Source organism: Mirounga angustirostris, unplaced genomic scaffold, assembly GCF_029215605.1.
Source record: "Mirounga angustirostris isolate CCGP_5_RB_7025 unplaced genomic scaffold, mMirAng1.0.hap1 SCAF_12, whole genome shotgun sequence".
Classification (NCBI taxonomy): domain Eukaryota; kingdom Metazoa; phylum Chordata; class Mammalia; order Carnivora; family Phocidae; genus Mirounga; species Mirounga angustirostris.
The window spans coordinates 10,796,026-10,814,854 of record NW_026991720.1 but is presented as its reverse complement, the minus strand read 5'-3'; the positions used below and the strand labels follow the sequence as shown (position 1 = coordinate 10,814,854).

General features: G+C 38.0%; 1 protein-coding gene and 1 pseudogene across 12 annotated transcripts in view; one reads left to right on the top strand and one right to left on the bottom strand.

The window, feature by feature from the left end:
* TPK1 (thiamin pyrophosphokinase 1) overlaps positions 1 to 18,829 on the bottom strand; it is a 346,106-nt gene that overhangs the window by 155,285 nt on the left and 171,992 nt on the right. For all 12 annotated transcript variants that reach the window (XM_045864113.3, XM_045864115.3, XM_064575817.1 and 9 more), the window contains one exon: positions 17,749 to 17,844. In XM_045864113.3, the coding sequence (XP_045720069.1) occupies positions 17,749 to 17,844 (96 nt within the window). The remainder of the gene's footprint in view (positions 1 to 17,748; positions 17,845 to 18,829) is intronic.
* Positions 13,456 to 13,738, top strand: LOC123836040 (pancreatic progenitor cell differentiation and proliferation factor-like; annotated as a pseudogene).

The window sequence follows — 18,829 nt, the reverse complement described above, 5'->3', positions numbered from 1 at the left end:
ATAAAAGGAACTCATATAATTCAATAGCAAAAACCCATCAACCTGATTAAAAAATGGGCAGAGGAGCTTACTAGCCACTTTCTAAAGATGTACAAATGGCCATCAGGTACATGAAAAGATGCCAAACATCATTAATCATCAGAGAAATGTAAATTAGTTCTATTATTCAGCCACGAGAAAAAAGGAAATCCTACCAGTAAGAACTACATGGATGGACCATGAAAGCATTATGCTAAATGAACTAAATCAGACAAAGAAAGACAAATATCGTATGATCTCTTATATGGAATCTAAAAAAAGCCAAACTCGCAGAAACAGAGAGTAGAATGATGGTTGCCAGACGCTGGTGGTGGGAAAAAGAAAGATGTTAGTCACAGGGTACAAAACCCCCAGTTATCAGATGAGTAAGTTCTGGGATCTAATACAGCATGGTGACCAAAGTTACCAATATTGTATTATATACTTGAAAGGTGTTAAGACAGTAAATCTTAAATGTTCTTACCATACCCAAAAGTCAAAATAAAACAAAAGGTAATTATGTGAGGTGATAGAGGTATTCATTAACTCTATTAATACATTTGTGTATCAAATCATGTTGTATGCCTTAAATTTATACAAAGTTATATATCAGTTATATCTCAATAAAGCTGGTAACAATAAGGAGATATTTTACATTTTTTCAAACCTGGTCTCCAAAACTGTCAATGTACTTTACACTAATAACATGTCTCAATTTGAATTAGCTACATTTCACGTACTCAAGTGATGAATGGCTAGAGTTTTGGACAGGACAAATCAAAAAACGGCAAACAGCAGTGAAGACACCTACCTCTAACTTCCAGAGCCCATTCTAGAAAAAGTAGTGGGAGAAACAAAACAAAACGAAACAACAGCACCACTAGGACTACAGAGAATTGCCGTCCTTAGGGAAAAGCCCAATTTATGCTGGAGTTAGACATAAAGACCCTGCACGCACAGGAGATTTTGGTGAGAATGAACCATGAATTTCAGAGGGCACTAGCAGGGAGGGCATACATGGTCTAGGGCAAGTCATTTTTTTTTTTTTTAACATGCCTACTATTCTCTAAAGAATGCCAGTCTCAGAGGCTAACATGTTTTCTCCTGATTGTGATGTACCAAGGACTCAATATTTGTAATTCTAAAGAAGTGTTACAATCTTAATAGCCCCATGAAAAAACATTTTAAATATTGTATTATATTGTATTTGTGCACATATACACACAAGTAACCAACACATGCCTATTAGGCCATATTCTATAATATATAAAATGTATATATAAAATGTAAAATGTAAAAAATCAACTTCTGTTTTCTATCTATTTCCTACAAAAAAAGTTGGATCAAGATAGAGCAAAAACTATAAACTGACCCAAAAATCAGCAATGTCAAAATGTTTTAATAAGCCTATAAAGAAATTCCAGAGATTGATATAAAGTAAAATGAGACACCAAGGAAATTAAAGACCACAGATTTCACGGTATCAGAAGATAACTCTACTTACAAACACAGAATATACCTAGCTGAATGGCAGCTTGTGAAAATATGACTAGAGGGATCCCATTTAAATTTCAACCAAGCTCACTGAGTCACAGTTTAATGTAAGCCTGTTTGGGTGAGAAAGAAATAATGCCTCTTGCAATGGCAAGATAATGAGTCTTCCATTCACAGATGAGAAATCTAAGAAAATTCAGAGTTAAGGGTGTGATTAGTGTAAGCATTTTCAAAGGATGCCTACCTCCACTTTCTAAAAAAAAATGACTTTGTTTGAACAGAGTATTTTTTCCAACTTTGTCAAATTGTAAATATGTTATTAAGAAATGTCATAAACGTGTTTATACAAAACTTGTTTTTGAACCTGTTAAAGTTAAAAAAAAAAGAGAGAGAGAGGAGGAAGGGACCTATTTATATCACTGAAAAGTGATTGATGTATCCAAGCTTGTCTGCATTTGAGAGAAAAACTACAAAGGCACTGATACGGATCTATACTAAGACTCCTAACTGCTATAAACCATAATCCCCTGGTAAAAGTTTTAGCATAAAAGCCCAGGCAGCCCACACTCTCACTGACCATGGGGCACTTACTACGCCCTGTGCCTCTCTAGAGAGCTCAGCAGAAGGGACTCCAACCTCCTTGTGCAGACTGGAAGGCACTCTTGCTGGTAGAGGTCCTGGACACACTGGCTCCAAGTCAGCGGAGGGGGCGGCCAGGAGAGACTGACCTGTCCCAGTAAGGTTGTGTGTGTGTGTGTGTGTGTGTGTGTGGTCCCCTCCGTACTGGTTCATTCTCTGTTATCGTGCATGTACTTTCAGTATTGCCTACCCTTTGACATCCCAAACCTATGAGCTTTACCTTTCACCCTAAATACTCAGAATGAAACACTCCCCTCACTCCAGATAGCTTTTAATTTGTCTTGCTCAAGGAGAGTGGACCGTGGAGAAGGTTCGCTCCCAAGGGGCTTCTCATGGGTCCCATCAGACTTCAACTACAGCATCACTGACAACATATCAGGATAATCTGCTTAACAAAAGCATCTTCTCCAAAGGCCACACATTCTTAAGAGTCAGAAACTGTCTCATTCAGTATGCACTTTTCAACCTACAATACTTAGCAGAATACCTGGATACACATAAAGGACTTTTGTCAGATGAATGATTAGCTAAACGGTTACAGTTTCACTCTGTAACTCTTTGGCAAACAAGACCAAATCATTATCAAGTATAGACTTTGTCTATTTTTATGGTCCCTATTCCTTTCTCAAATTCTTTTTTTTTTTTTTTTAAAGATTTTATTTATTTATTTGAGAGAGAGAATGAGACAGAGAGAGAGAGCATGAGATGGGGGAGGGTGAGGGAGAAGCAGACCCCCCGCCGAGCAGGGAGCCCGATGCGGGACTCGATCCTGGGACTCCAGGATCATGACCCGAGCCGAAGGCAGTCGCTTAACCAACTGAGCCACCCAGGCACCCCCCTTTCTCAAATTCTTGATGGGGAAAATGCCTAAAGAGTTATTCTTCAAAGCATCCTGTAATCGGTTCTTTTATTTGTGTCATTGTAACTTCTGTCCTTTAATTCAGCTTGCATACAACCATTATGCTGTTTCTCAAAATTATCTTATGGTTTTCCATTCAAAATTCTTTAGTGGATTACCATCACCTGTAGATCAAAATTCAAATTCCTCGTCTAGAGATTAAAGATGCTCCATATATGAACCACAATCAATCTAACTGACAAATGCCACAAACAGTTCTCATCTTCAGAGTTCTTTCTGCACACAGTGTTTGAATTTTTCTTTGTTGGCTCTCAGACTTGCCATGAAGAATGCCTGAAGCACTTTAATGTCAGGTACCCTGGTCATGAGAGAGTAAAGGACAATGAGTTCATTCCCATAATAATGCAATACTCTTTTGGTTGGCCCCAGACAAAGCTTTGAATTTTTTTAGTTAAACATTTCCAGTCTGATTTTAGTAGTAGTTCTGTCTTTCCTCACAGATCTGTCCTGAGTACTAATATATCCTTGATTAACTGGACTATAGGTTCAAGCCATTATCAATGAGATCCCTGGGGATGAGACATCTTTTCCATATAAACAAAACAACACGGTGATATATACAAAAAATGTGGAAATGCATTATTTTTCCTTCCCAAGTAAATACACCAAGGGATGGCAAGAGCTAATTTGCATGTGTTCACATTTTTCTGTATCAGGAAGTGAGTGCCAAGGAGAGTTGGATAGAATAAATAAACACACTAATGGATTTTTTTACATGATTTTATTCTATTATCTCTGCTGAAAATTAAACTCTTTGAAGAGTCAGGAATATATTTATGAGTAAGTAAAATTACATAAAGTCACAGTTTGTATAAATAAGTACATGGATATTATAAGTCTACTGGAGGTAATTATGGTCTCCAAACCTCTCACATTATCAGGATATGAAGATATTTCTAGGGAAAAGGTATTCACAAAGGTGTTCCTTTTGAATTGTTGGGGTCCTGAGAAATGGAAAAATGTATTACTTGTGGTTTAGAATAGCCAGAATACCTCACATAGCATCTTCAACACAGTTGGTATTTAGTGTAAAATAAAAAATCAAAAGATCATTTATAGCATATTCAGAAAGAATCAGCTATTTGGAAGTAGAGTTTGAAAGGCTATTACAATTTGCATTATATGATTTTGTCCACAGAAGCTAAATGATTGCTCGGTAGAAGAATGAAAAAATTCCATTCTGCGTTCTTGAGCCTCCTGTTTAACACAGACCAGATACTTTTCACTCTGGCTAAAAACTCTCTAACATACATGTTTCCCTGTAGAAGCTGAATATTTGAAAGAGCACTAAGCAGTCATTCTTCCCATTCTGTGGAAACTGGGACATGAACCTGTACCTACTTTCTTTAGTCATTTTCACCTACTGAGCGAGGTGAGAAGAGACAGGTAATTGTCCAAACCTTTCTGCAAACAGACTGACTTTGGTAAAAAATGCTTTGTTCCCAGATGATGAGTACTTCTGCACTGGCAGATCATTTCTTAATAGCAATTATCCTCTCTTGCATCATCAGGATTCGTTTTTACACAACAATATTTCTTGCTTTGCTTCAACCATAAAAGAAGTCTTCGCTTCATATTCTTGTCCAAAGTGATAAATGAAACTCTTGGTTTCCATGTCTAGATGGATTGGATTTAGCTATTTGCAGTACTTTGAGTGCATTATTGTCCCAAAGTTTAGTGGTATAAAACTCTCTTCATTTTTTATTGACCAGTTTAAAATAGGTGGCTATCAGACTTGCTGTCATGCCATCCTTAGGTTTTGCAATCTGGAGCAATATAAATAGTTTATATTAGTTATTCCCTTCCCACCTTCTGGGAGAATAGAGAACATTCTGACTGCAAATTCTGCACTTGGTCATTAACACTCTGGTTTCTAGATATGCATTTGACCATTTTATAATGCCAAATGAGAATGTTAAAATTGTTACTGCAGTGACATTAATTACTTAAAGCTTAATTTTTTGCAAAGTGAGTAAGTGTACTTTACCTAATACATGTACACAAAATAGCTGATCATCTCATCATCCTCTGCTTCACCTTAATGTTATAAGCAATGCTATTATTTACATTTTGCAAAATGTATTCCATATCCGACAGCATCATAGTAAACTGAGTGTAATTTGTGATAAAACATTTGTTTAATAATTTTCTTTCTGAAATAATTTATTTATATGAATGCTTTAAAGAATCAGAATATTTAGTGTCTATTTTATAAGCATCTAAAATCTCTAGTAGAGGGGCACCTGGGTGGCTCAGTCGGTTAAGTGGCTGCCTTTGGCTCAGGTCATGGTCCCGGGGTCCTGGGATCAAGCCCCACATCAGGCTCCTTCCTCGGCGGGGAGCCTGCTTCTCCCTCTCCCTCTGCCTGCCGCTCCCCTGCTTGTGCTCTCCCTCTATCTCTATCAAATAAATAAATAAAATCTTAAAAAAAAATAAAACAAAAATAAAATCTCTAGTAGAGGGGCACCTGGGTGGCTCAGTTGTTAAGCGTCTGCCTTCGGCTCGGGTCATGATCCCAGAGTCTTGGGTTCGAGCCCCGCATCGGGCTCCCTGCTCCGCGGGAGGCCTGCTTCTCCCTCTCCCACTCCCCCTGCTTGTGTTCCCTCTCTCGCTGTGTCTCTCTCTGTCAAATAGATGAATAAAATCTTTAAAATAAAATAAAATCTCTAGTAGAAATGGATGAGAAGACAGAATTAAAATGTAATCAGTGTACTTTGCATTCAGATATTCCTATTTCCTAAAGTGTTTCAAAATATCTCGATCCAGTTGTTTGTATTGGAAATTACATAAATTAATATACATGTTGAAGGGGAAGGTACACTGTGGATCCAGGAAAGGTGCTGAAATCACCTGACTTCTACTCAGCCATCTGGATTTTAGTATGCCACTTGCCATTATGGACAAGCACGCTGACCGTGGAATGCTAAGCAGAACTGCTCTGGGAAAGCAGACAGTCATGGGAACAGAATGATATTTTCTACTTCTGGCTACTAAGAGAGGAGAAGAATGGAAAGTGAATACTATACAAATTGCAACTTCTCTGCTGATTTAAATGAGACTTCCTGAGATACTTACGCTCATCACCTAACACAAAGAAGAACGTATTTCTATGTATACATTTCTCTTCTCCTGATCACTTCATTAACTACCACTGAAAATACACTGATCTCATATGTACATCCCTGAGATTAGCAGTAACGTCCTTTTTGTTCTTCAGTCATTACTTAAACTATATGCAAATCATTTCTTACAAATACAGTTATTTTTACTATTGTGGACAATCACAATTATGGATGTAGGTATGACCACAAATGTCTCACTAAGGGATTTACAGAATAAGGAGAAATTTTTGAATCTACCATGCAATTTCAGGATATTCCATTATATGTGCGTTATTCTTACAGAAGTCCTCAAGACATTGTTTCCTCCTCCTCTATCTGCAGATTCTGCAACTTCCGCAGTGCAGTAATTCAAAATAAAATAGTCCTTTTCATGTAAGGTCAGCATGTCTTCTGCAGAGGAGCATCATACCAACCATATCTGCAATTCTCTGCATTAATAAGAAATTTTATCTGGCAAGTGAGTCATCCAACTGATATTCCTGGTAAGCAAATAAACTTAACCCTTGTCCCGGGGCCTAAAAAGCACACTTCTCCTCTGGCAGGGATGGATTAGGCTGCCACAGCCGCCAAGGCAGTAAGCTTTTTATATCCGTAGCAACAGCTCCCGAGTCACTACAAAGCACTGGGTCTATCTATTTTCTCTTGTTACACAGCACTATAAAAAAGATTGCTGGTCTCTGAGAAGAAGGGAAAACAGAGATGTGCATTTCTCGTTTGAAGGCTTCTCTCCAAAATGATCTAGGAAACAGCCTGCTTCTTCGCTCAATGCCCAGAATACCTTCCTTCCCCTCCCTTCCTTCCTTGTCTGATACTTAACTTGCACAGCACCTGTTCCAGAACCTGGATATGTAAGTGGTTACTCTGGCATTTGACAAAGAAAACAATGCTGGTTATACACTAAAAAAACAAGAGGTGTTTTGTGGAGACGTACTTAAGTATAGCTGAATTTGTCTATATGTATACATGTGTTACTTTCTAGAAATCATAAAAATTATTAAGTTTACAACATTGCTTTGAGGTAGATGGGCATGGGTAGAGAAAGTTGTCATCTAAGTCTTACAAGGACTCAGCTATCCAGCAGATGTTGGAATTGAATGGTACTGCTTTCAGTATGACTTCAAGGAAGTCGGCAAGATTTATCCTTATCAAGCTCACAATGGTAAAGGCTCATGAGACAATCGCTATGTATTTTCATTTTTTAGCTTTCAACTTTTACGAGTAACTTAGAACTTAGAAAAAGCAGCAGGTTCTAGAAGTAAAATATCAATTAATAACATGTAAAGAAGGCATTACATGTACCATTTTTAATTACATACAACACATATATCCTCCCCTACCCATAATATGAAGAGAAAAACCAAAAGTATAAAAGATTGAATAATAGCTCCATTTACTGACAAAGCCAAAAAATTTTCAATTATAATGGGACAAGAGCTGGAGCAGTAGAATAAGCCTCATTAAAGTATTTACTTAATAAAATTTACCAACATTTGATAAAAAGGGCTTGCTGAAAAAGGATTCTTCCATCTGTGCACATTCATTCATACAGTAAATATCTATGGAGTGCCCACCGTGAGCCAGGTGCTGTCGTAGGTCCTGGGAACGTGGCAGAGAATGAGCATGTACAATTACCTGCCCACATGATATTTACATTTCCATGAGTGAATATGTAACAGAAACAAACTTCCTAAATATATAGTATGTCAGACGGTGACAGATGTGATAGAGAAGACCCAGCAGACAAAGGGATGAGGACTGCTGAGCCAAAGAACGGGAGAGGAGGCAGGGTGAGGGGTGTTATTTAAAAAGTGAGGTCACGGAAGGCCTCATGGATATGCGCTGCAATTTCCTTCGAAAAACAATTATATTATTCCATTTTCCCCAATGAAAAGTTAAAGGGTAAAACAGAGAAGGGTTCTATATAAACAATTTACTAAAAACAAGTTGAATCTTTCCTGCAGTGGCACCTTACAGCATTCATTGTAGTCTGAGTTATTCTGTGGTTACATGTACATCTGTGTCCTCTATTAAACTGGAGCGTCGGGGCCATGAGCTTAGTCACCTAACCAAGCCTAACGACCGAGACAGGTACTATGCAAAAGTTTGTTAAAGCAATTGGAAGAAGATCCTCAGTAGCTTCAACAGTATGTCTAAAGGGAGAAAGTCTGCCGTTGCAACTCTAAACATCCCTCAGTGAACGTCAGGCACACAAAGGCTACTGCAGGATTAGGGAAGTCAGAGCACACGTCCCATTTTCTTGCTGGCACCAAGGCAAGGTGCAAACAAGGTTAGCTGGGTTGTACAACTCACCTCCCTCCTGGATTCAATTACTAAACACACAGATACCATTCTCACCAGTTCCCTGGGAATGAGGAAAGTTGAAGACATCCCCTGGGAAACATTTCGGTTTCTTCTTACATACCTTGATATGTAAGAAGTCCTCCATTTATTTCAAGTTTTGAGTATTAAGATAATTCTTGTGAAAGCAGAGTATGTCCAAAACAATGCTATGGTGAGTCCATGAACCTGGGATATAAACTCTAACTAGTTTAAGGGATTTCTAAAAACACTAATTCTAAAACCATATTAATCTATGAAATTTATTGTAAAATCAAAAGAGCACGATATATTTATATTGTAATGTATTTTGTGAAATACATAAAATGTATTTTATAAAATAAATATAATTAACACAATAACATATAAATTATGTATCTTCTATAATTAACAAAATACATTAAGTATATAAGTACATTATATAAAATATGTTGCAGATCACAAGACCTAAAGTATACAACAATATATGACTATTAATACTACTGCTGTTATATTTTTGTTAAGGATTTTATATGTGGAAGGCAATGAAGTGCTTTGCCTCATAACCTGCTGGTGTAAGTAGATTATTACTCTGATTTTATAGAAAGATCACTCTCTTACACCATACACAAAAATAAATTCAAAATGGATGAAAGACCTAAATGTGAGACAGGAAGTCATCAAAATCCTAGAGGAGAACACAGGCAGTAACCTCTTTGACCTCAGCCATACCAACTTCTTACTAGACACATGGTGGGAGGCAAGGAAAACAAAAGCAAAAATGAACTATTGGGACTTCATCAAGATAAAAAGCTTCTGCACAGTGAAGAAAGCAATCAACAAAACTAAAAGGCAACCTACAGAATGGGAGAAGATATTTGCAAATGGCATATGTGATAGAGGGTTAGTATCCACAGTCTATGAAGAACTTAAATTCAACAACCAAAAAACAAATAATCCAGTTAAGAAATGGGCAGCAGACATGAATACACATTTTTCCAAAGAAGACATACAAATGGCTAACAGACACATGAAAAGATGCTCAACATCACTCATCGTCAGGGAAATACAAGTCAAAACTACAGTAAGATACCACCTCATGCCTGTCAGAATGGCTAAAATTAACAACAGATGTTGGTGAGGATGTGGAGAAAGGAGAACCCTCCTACACTGTTGGTGGGAATGCAAACTGGTGCAGCCACTCTGAAAAACAGTATGAAAGTTCCTCAAAAAGTTAAAAATAGAACTACCCTGTGATCCAGCAATTGTGTTACTAGGTATTTACCCAAAGGATAAAACAATACAGATGCAAAGGGGCACATGCACCCCAATGTTTCTAATGTTTATAGCAGCATTATCAACAATAACCAAACTATGGAGAGAGCCCAAATGCCCATCGACTGATGAATGGAAAAAGAAGATGGTGTGTGTGTGTGTGTGTGTGTGTGTATATATATATATACATATATATACACACACACACAATGGAATATTACTCAGCCATCAAAAAGAATGAAATTTTGCCATTTGCCACAAAATGGATGTAGCTAGAGTGTATTATGCTAAGTGAAATAAGTCAGAGAAATACAAATACCATATGATTTCACTCATGTAGAATTTAAGAAACGAAAGAGATGAATATAGGGGAAGGAAGTTAAAAAAAAAAAAGAGGAGGAGGCAAACAATAAAAGAATCTTCTTAACTACAGGAAACCAAGTGAGGATTGCTGGAGGGGAGGTGGGCCATGGTGGGTGTGGGTGTTAAATAGGTGATGGGCATTAAGGAGGGCATTTGTTGGGATGAACATTGGGTGTTATATTTAAATAATGAATCATAAAATTTTATACCTGAAACTAGTATTATACTATAACTAACTAGAATTTAAAGAAAAACTTGAAACAAAAAACCACAATGCGTTGGAAACAACTCTTTTAATAATAAACATATTTACTATCACAATTGGTAGACACAACAAGGATGATAAATCATCTAAACACATGTTGCAGGAGAATTAATATGATATCAAGAATGCTAAGAAGATCCCTTCAAAGAAGAACTGAGTTAAGGTTTGCCATGATGTTACCAAAAATATATTTATTCATTGAACAAATATTTGTTGAGTAAGTAACTGGGAGGCAATAAAAGATTTTAGGCAGACATGCAGTTAATACAGAAAGTAGGAGTTTTAGTAAGAGAACAGAGTGAATGAGGTCAAACATAAGCTAATATAATAACCCAAGTGAGAAATGATGAAGGTCTGAACTAACCTAGTAGCCATAAGACTGGAAAGAAGAAAGTGGGCACAAGAGATGCCTACAGAATTAAAGGAGTGATGACCAACTGGTAAGGGATGGTACAGTAAAATAGAAGGCTACTCTCAGGTTTCTGCCAGGTGGGTGGGACGTAGTGCCAGCACACGGGACAGAAAATAAAGAGAAAATGGGATTCTGCGAGAAAGATGAGGAGTTTTCTTTTAGATACTGAAATGAAATTCGTGTGGCTTTCCAGTTAGCAGTCACAAACAGGCTTAGGGTTCTGGATGAGAGGCATCAGTGAGGCAGTTAACTGCAGAGAAGTGTGACAGAATGTCCCTCCAGGAAGAGCCAGGTCATGGAGACCACACAATTTTGACAGGTAAAGAGGCAGTACAAGAATGAGCAGCGTTCCTCCTTCTGGAGCCAACCCCGAAAAAATTCTATTGAATGCCAGTTTTCTCTGATTAAATCCTACCATTCTTTGATGCCTTAGGAAACAGGGCGGTTTGAGGAGGTGGGCTGTTACCACAGTTTAAGGATCATCAAGTTTCCAGCCAAGATTTTCAAGCAGGCATAGTCTTCCCATGAAACAGTTGCCAAAATATCCAACAGAGACTCACAAGTTGAGACTTTTTGAAGAAACACTTTAAAGGTCAAAGAGTTCATAAAAAGGTATTTGGATTTGCCTAAGTGCTAAGAAGTACTTGCCTTTTTATTCTGTTAACACTGAGTCCTATCACAAAAAGATTATACCACCTGATTGTTAGAGCATATTTGAAATAGTGAGCATCTTTTCTTCATGTAAACTTATTTTGGAATAATTTCAGACTTAGTGAAAAGTCGCCAAGATAGTACAGGGATTACCCTTCACACAGGCTCGGTCATTGCTAACATCTTCTGTAACCATGACACAAACCTATTCCACCTAAGATTGACACCAACATACTGTTACAGGATTTTCTCCTTCGGTGCCCGCGGTTCTCGGTCACGCCACTTCAAAGAATGAAGAGGGAGACCAGGCAGAGTGGTGGGCAGCAGAGCAAGGTTTATTGAGTTTAGCAATAGTACAAGCTCTCAAAGAGGGGACCCGAGAGGGTTGCCACAGGAGTTTCTAAGTCTAGGTGGTTTTACGGGCTTGTTGGCTCAATGTTTTAATCTGATTAACCCTCCCTGTGCCTGTCATCCAATCAGGTTTTTGTCACTTATCACGTGGGAAAGGGTGGAGGGCTCCTTCCAGGGTGGGTGTAAAATCCTCTTACAGGTGGTTTCCTCCTAGGGCGGGGTGAGGGGTGGTGGTGGGGGGGTTGTCCCTGCCTGCCTACCTTCCAACTAACCTTCATGACTACTACTAGTAACTAAACTCCAGGCTTTGTTCGCATTTTGCCAGTTTTCCGCTAATGCCCTGTTCCAGTTCAGGGACAAATCAGAAAGCCACACTGCATTTAGTTTTCATGTCTCTTTCATCTCCTCTGGTCTGTGACAATTTTTTGATCTTTCCTTATCTGTCATGAAAATTGAAAATACTCGTCAGGTATTCAGGAGAATAATATTCAATTTGACGTTCTCTGATTTCTTTTCAAAGATGAAACTGGGATTAGGGGTTTTAGGGCAGAAACTCACAAGTGCCCTTAGCACCCTGTATGTTATCTAGAGGGGCATGTGTTATCAACAAGAATTATTGTTGACATTGATTGATTACTTGATTAAGGCGGTATCTGCCAAGTATCTCTACTGTGAAGTTAGTTTTCATCCTTTTCCAGAATACACGTTGACACACACAACAGATGTATTAAATTCTGCTTTAGATGAAACTAGAATCTTGCCGAAGACACGGGTCCATCGGAGTAGACTGTACTGAGGACACCAGAGATCCTTGGAAGATACTCCTCAGAGCACTATCACGGTTCCTCCTACAACCCTGTGAGTCAGAGCTCATTATAGTGATAGGAGTAATTATTCCAATCAGATACAGTCTTAAATTTCCTTTTCAAGTGAGGAGCAACAGATATTTAGTATGGACATAGCCATTAGTCCATTACAAAACAATAATGTACACCTAACCCAATACTGATAATTAGTGGACATAAGTATTCTAAAACTCATAGCATTTGCAGATGTCTAAACATAATGTATCTGAGAAATACCATGTAGGAATTAAATAGAAAGACTAATATTCCTCACCTAATTTCAATAATCAAGAATTCCAATTCAGACATAAATGCATAGAAACTATTCTAATACATACAAGTCACAATCCAATATTTGCTCAGTCTATTAAAATAATTTTAAAAAACTTAATATGTAATAATCCCATAGTCTTTATGTAGTATTTAATTGTAGTTATTAATATTTGTGTGCATAAAATTTAGGCATTAGCTCTTATTCATATAGTACTTTTTCCACATCCTACATTATTTGATTGAAAAATTAATTAAAAAAATAACATGGGACAAGGGGGATAAAATGTATTAAAGTTTCAACAAATTAAACTAGTATGCATTTAAATCTATACAACCAACAGTGTGCAATTAAGGACAACTTTTCTGCCCAAATTTTGTTTAATATTAAATCTGTGTTTAAAACCTCAGAGACTAGCCCAAGCGGGGAACACCCTGCCCAAGGGGCAGAGGGTGACCGGAGGGGCACCCTGATCCCTGCATGCGCAGGTTTCCACCAGCCCACAAGCGACAGCATGGCAGCCATCCCCTCCAGCGGTTCGCTCGTGGCCACCCACAACTATCACCCCCACTGCCCAGGCTCCCCTTCTAGTAACAGCTCCTGCAGACGTGCAGAGTACGCTGGGGAAGCCATCCCTCACCACCCCAGGGCTGACCCCGGTCACTGGTGGGCAAGTTTCTTCTTCGGGAAGTCCACTCTCCCGTTCATGGCTACAGTGTTGGAGTCCCCAGAACGCTCGGAATCTCCTCAAGTCTCCAGCAGCACCATCAACCACGACTTGGCTCTGGAAGCCATGAGGAAGCACCTTGGTGACCAGCCTGGCAAAGCCAACACCAGGCCGCCATCCTGAGTGGCCACCACCAGGCTTCAGGAGGTGCTGGACCCCCCCTCCCTACCCCATAGACTAGGCAGGCTGCCACAAGCAGAAGCAATTGGGTTCTTTTATATCAAAATAGCAAAACACCAAAAACGAAGTTGTGAGAATCCCACTCTTTACTATCCAAGCCACACGCAAGTCTTCCTCACACCCTGGAACTGTGTGCCTGTACCAAGTGGAAAATAAACTCCAAGCAGCCAGTAAAAATAAAATAAAATAAAAATAAAAAATAAAACCTCAGAGACTGAAATACAGAATTCTGTCATCATATAATAGTAGGAAATACTCCAACTGTATTTTAGGAGGCCTGTTATTCTCAGGGCCTTATAATCTAGATTTGTTTTGCTTCTTCCTAAACAACATGCATCTTACATTTTTAGAAAGTTGGAGCAATAGCTTTTAATGTTTTCCACTGAATTCAAAGGTTTAGATCTCAAGGATGCATCATGACATCAGAAAATATATGTGCTCTTTGAAGATCCAGTCATATCAGATGGCATCCTAATAATGTATTATTCATGACTCAGTTACAGATAAATAATGTGGTAACATGAAAGCAAAGCATTAAAAAGTCACATGTATTGGTGAATCCTTTTGCAAAAGAATAAAAGTTGAGGGTAAATATGTTTAAAATAGATAAATAAATGTAGTGATTTAGGGAAATTTTAAAAAATTAAGCACATGTTCTGGATAGTAAGCTCCTTCAGGGTAAGGACAGACTAATTCAAATTCTATAAAGTTCTAAGATGTTACATAGTACGGTTTCTTAACATATTAAATATTAATTTTATTTATCTTATAACTAACATTTTAAAGTGTGTCAGTAAGATAAGTTCTTACAAATATAGACACTTTGATGACAAATTCATATTTATAATTTAGTAAGTAGAAATACAAATGTATGATAATTTGATAGGACTTATTAGGTGAAGTATAAAAGATATTTCTAAGTAGTTTATGTGCATTTTAAGTAGAAATTTTGAACAGCCCTCATCTCAAGATGATCTCACTTGGGGGTAGGAGCATCTTTTATTACTTTCCTTGCTAGTCTTTCTAATTTAGCCTTTCTCTTGCTATTACATTAAATCAAATGAAATGCTGTATCTCCAGGTTAAATGTAAAGTCGAGTGGAAGCTCACAGATACTCTATTTCATCAGATTTACTGTAACCTGAAGGTTATATTAAGGAAACCACAAGGTTTTTGTTGTGAGTCATGGAGCCTTCAGTTTATCCAACGATGCTTTTTAAAACACCAAACTAATCACACTGTTGTCCATCTTAGAACTCTTCAAACTCCCTGCCATTGGTTCACTGAAGAGCTATCCATCTTCCCTGAGTACTGAGGTATCTATCCTAGAACACTCTTCTTCCCTCTGCCATGCAACCCCTATCCGTTTATGATGTCTCAGCCCTTCTCTAAGAAGCCCTTCCCCTACCTGTGTTGTATTCAACTCCCCTGTGTGTTCCCATAGTGCACAACACAGATTCAACAGTCACAAAGCACCTCTTCCATGCAAGGGGCTGTTGTTCAGGCATGAACAAGACAGATCTGTCCCAGCTTTGTGGGCTATATGGTCAGGCTGGGAAGAAAGGCTTCCAGCAAACAATTAGAAATAACCAACACAATTACTGGAAGTGTTCAGAGTGCCTTGAAGGAGAACAAAGGGGGTACAGATACATAGAGTGGCAGAAACTAACCTGGAGGAATGGGGAAGAGAAGGCCTCCTTAATGACCTCACCTATTTTGCCATTGTGGGACAGGTGAAGAGAAAGAAAAATTCGAAAAATATTCAAATGATATGCAAAAACAATCTAGGCAGAGGAGACAACACCTAAGGCAGAGAAGGAGAGGGACTAGGGTATATTTTCCAAAGAGAAATAGTAGTACAAGACGAGGCTGGAGAACGTGCTGGGCCTAAATCATGCCAGGGGCCTGAGGCAGCCGTGGAAGTGCACTGCTCCTTTTCCCCCTAGAAAGAACTCGCTAGCGCTGTGAGGGGGCCAGCTGGTTGTCATGGCCCAGTGGCAACTCCAGGATACAGCAAAGTGGGCCACCAAGGCCACACCCTTCCCTGACAGCTTGTAGCTCGTGACTAACCACAATGGGGGTAGGAGGGTCTGGTCCTTTCTGCTCAATGCACGACTGCTCTAACAGGTCTTGATTCTGTCCTCCCTATTGGATCATCCAAGACCTTACCAGATTAGTTTCGCAGATCATATACACCTGATACCTGATCACCCTCTTCCCTCAGTTTAAGGCGCTCTCTGAATTTCAGCGTTAAGTTTGAGATACTATTATTTATTTTCAGACTTAATGACCAAATACTGTATTACAGATACTATCAATTTTACACACATAATTGCATTCCCAGCTTTCAATAATTTCAGTGTTGATGCTAGGAAAACTGAAACACCAGTTGTGAAGAATTTACAATTTCTTTTCTAAGAAACTATGTCTGGATGAAGCAGATAACTCTCAATGGGCTGTGTTCTGTTTTCGTTAAACAAATATTTAATTATAGCAATTTATTGCTGGAAATAGCACAATACATTTGGTATAGTTCAAGCTACAACAGAGATGGGAAATGTTCACTCAATTTTGTTCAGTTTGTACAATGTGCTACTTGTCAATTAGGATAATTAACAAGGCTTGTCTTCAAAGACAGAAAAGGATCTACTACCTCAACTTAGTAAATATATGCCAAAAGCAATCTTTGAAAAACTTTTGTGAGGGAGTAAGTTTTTCTTAGGTCTGCCCCTCCAACACCTCTGCTGTCCTGCCACATAGGTATTAGTCTGCATGAGACAGGTGGATGGATCTCAATCCCGGCTCCAGTCCAAGACAATCAGGGTACTCTCATCCTATGTTGCCAAAACCACGAGTGGCCTAATGGAGAGATCTCAGGACTGAAGTTTGATGATGATGACGGGAAGTGATGTCCCTACTCCTTTAATCCCCCTATACGTGAAGGACTAAAATGCTGCTAAAATGCTACACCATACTAGAGACAAAGCCTACGAAGCAGAATGAAGACAATCAAAGAAACAGACAAGACATCTGAGTTGTATCTGAAGACTACCTATCTGACTATTGAGGCCAGGTTGAAATGTACTTCTTGTTATTTGTACCATCAAAAGCATTTTAATGTACAAAGGTGTTTTGCTACTTTTCTTAGTTTAAAATTACAAATCTGATCGTGCACCTCAGCTTACCCTCCTGCTTCTGCCAGTAAAAGAATGGTCAATTGCCATTCAATGCTTCAGGCTTAATTTGGTTGATCTTCACTAAACACTGGCTTAAAAAATATTTTGCATATTATTTCAAGTACCAAGAAAAATTGTGAAATATAATAAAATATAAACGTGTATACTAGCTAACTAGTGTTATTAAATGCTTGGATGCTAGGTGAGAATCATTGAATACCTTAGAGTCCACAAATGCAAAGTAGCAGACTCTTCTCTGATTTAAAAAAGTTGATCATGTTTTGTTTGTTTATATAAGAGTTTGTAATGATGACTCATGGGCCAAATATAGGCCACGTTTGTTTGTTTTGCCCTCACAATATTTAAACACACATATAAAAAGAAAACACAAATAGGTCTTCATGGAAACGATGAATGAGAGATGAAAAGTTGCTACTCATTTTAGGCCAAGAATGAGCTGCAGTCTCAACTACTTTATATAAGGTCCACTTCACCCATTTTGTGACTTTATCACTATAAGGCATTTGAATCTTTGACCTCTGATTTAAGTGCACATTAATACTTTGGCAGCTAAGTACAGATTTATTCAATATACAGGAAAAATCTGACAGCCAAAACATTCGCACAAGAATAACTAATCACTTCAGAGGAGTAAAAACTTTAAGCAGGATCTTTCACACCCTTGGTACTAAGACTCTTAACCACCAAAAAGGTGTATATTTTACCTGTAAGTCTTTTTCTTCTATCTTTTTTTGGAGCAGTTCAAGACACTTGGTAAAGTCGGTATGGTCTTGGTCAGGCGTTGAAATAATCTCACATCCCTATGTGTTTAAAGTAAGAGAAAAGTTAAGAATTCATAATGATGGCAGCCTTATTATGACAAGATCAAACGCTATAAAAGTAAAGACAAGGTATCAATAGATATAGCCTATTATGCCTGTATTATACCCCAATCATTAGTATCATTATCATTATCTTTTTTATTTCACATAACAAGATATCTCAGAAATGGTGTTAGAATATCACAATAATGGTCTGATTATGACAATCATTTTACTCAACAAAAGTGCAGATTTATACTACATTAATGGTCTTTAAGAATCACTGCTGTGATGACATTCGAGATTAACATAAGGACTCTGGTACAAGTATTATAAAATATATTCACAGTAAAACTACCTGAAGTTGAAATGAAACTATTTCTAAAAAAAAAAAAAAAAGTCTGAATTAAGTGGACCTCCTAAGTTTACTTACATGAGTGGAAAAACTCATTAATATTGAACTAACGATAAAACTACATTTTAAGTAAAATCAAGTCAGCTGGTCTATAAAATTCCTTTACAGCACCTTTCTTACCCAAAGTACAAAGCAGCATGAAAAGCTACACTTGCATAAATATGTCTCTTGGATTACCTTTTGGAAATAATGAAGTGAATTTATATGGTCTTTGCCTCTTCTACACCAGAGACCTTACCTAGTGGAAAACCAGGCATATACTTACAACTATGAAGCTACGACAGCGCCAGCTTGTTAGCACTGTGAACTCAGCTAGAGCAACAGTATTTCTGAAATGACCCCTTTTCCTCCACTGTCTTAACAAAGGCAAAGGTGTGTAAAACCGTAACTTAATTCACAAATGTAACAATTCGTGATCTCTCATAAACAGCTGAGTAAGGGGAAGTTAAATATAATCCAGTATATAAAGTTGCCATTCAAAGACTTTTCAAGGATACAAAACACCCATACTGCCTCCTAAATTATTCTAAGAACTGTTCTCAGTAGATTTAAAGGTTCTTCTTTAACTTC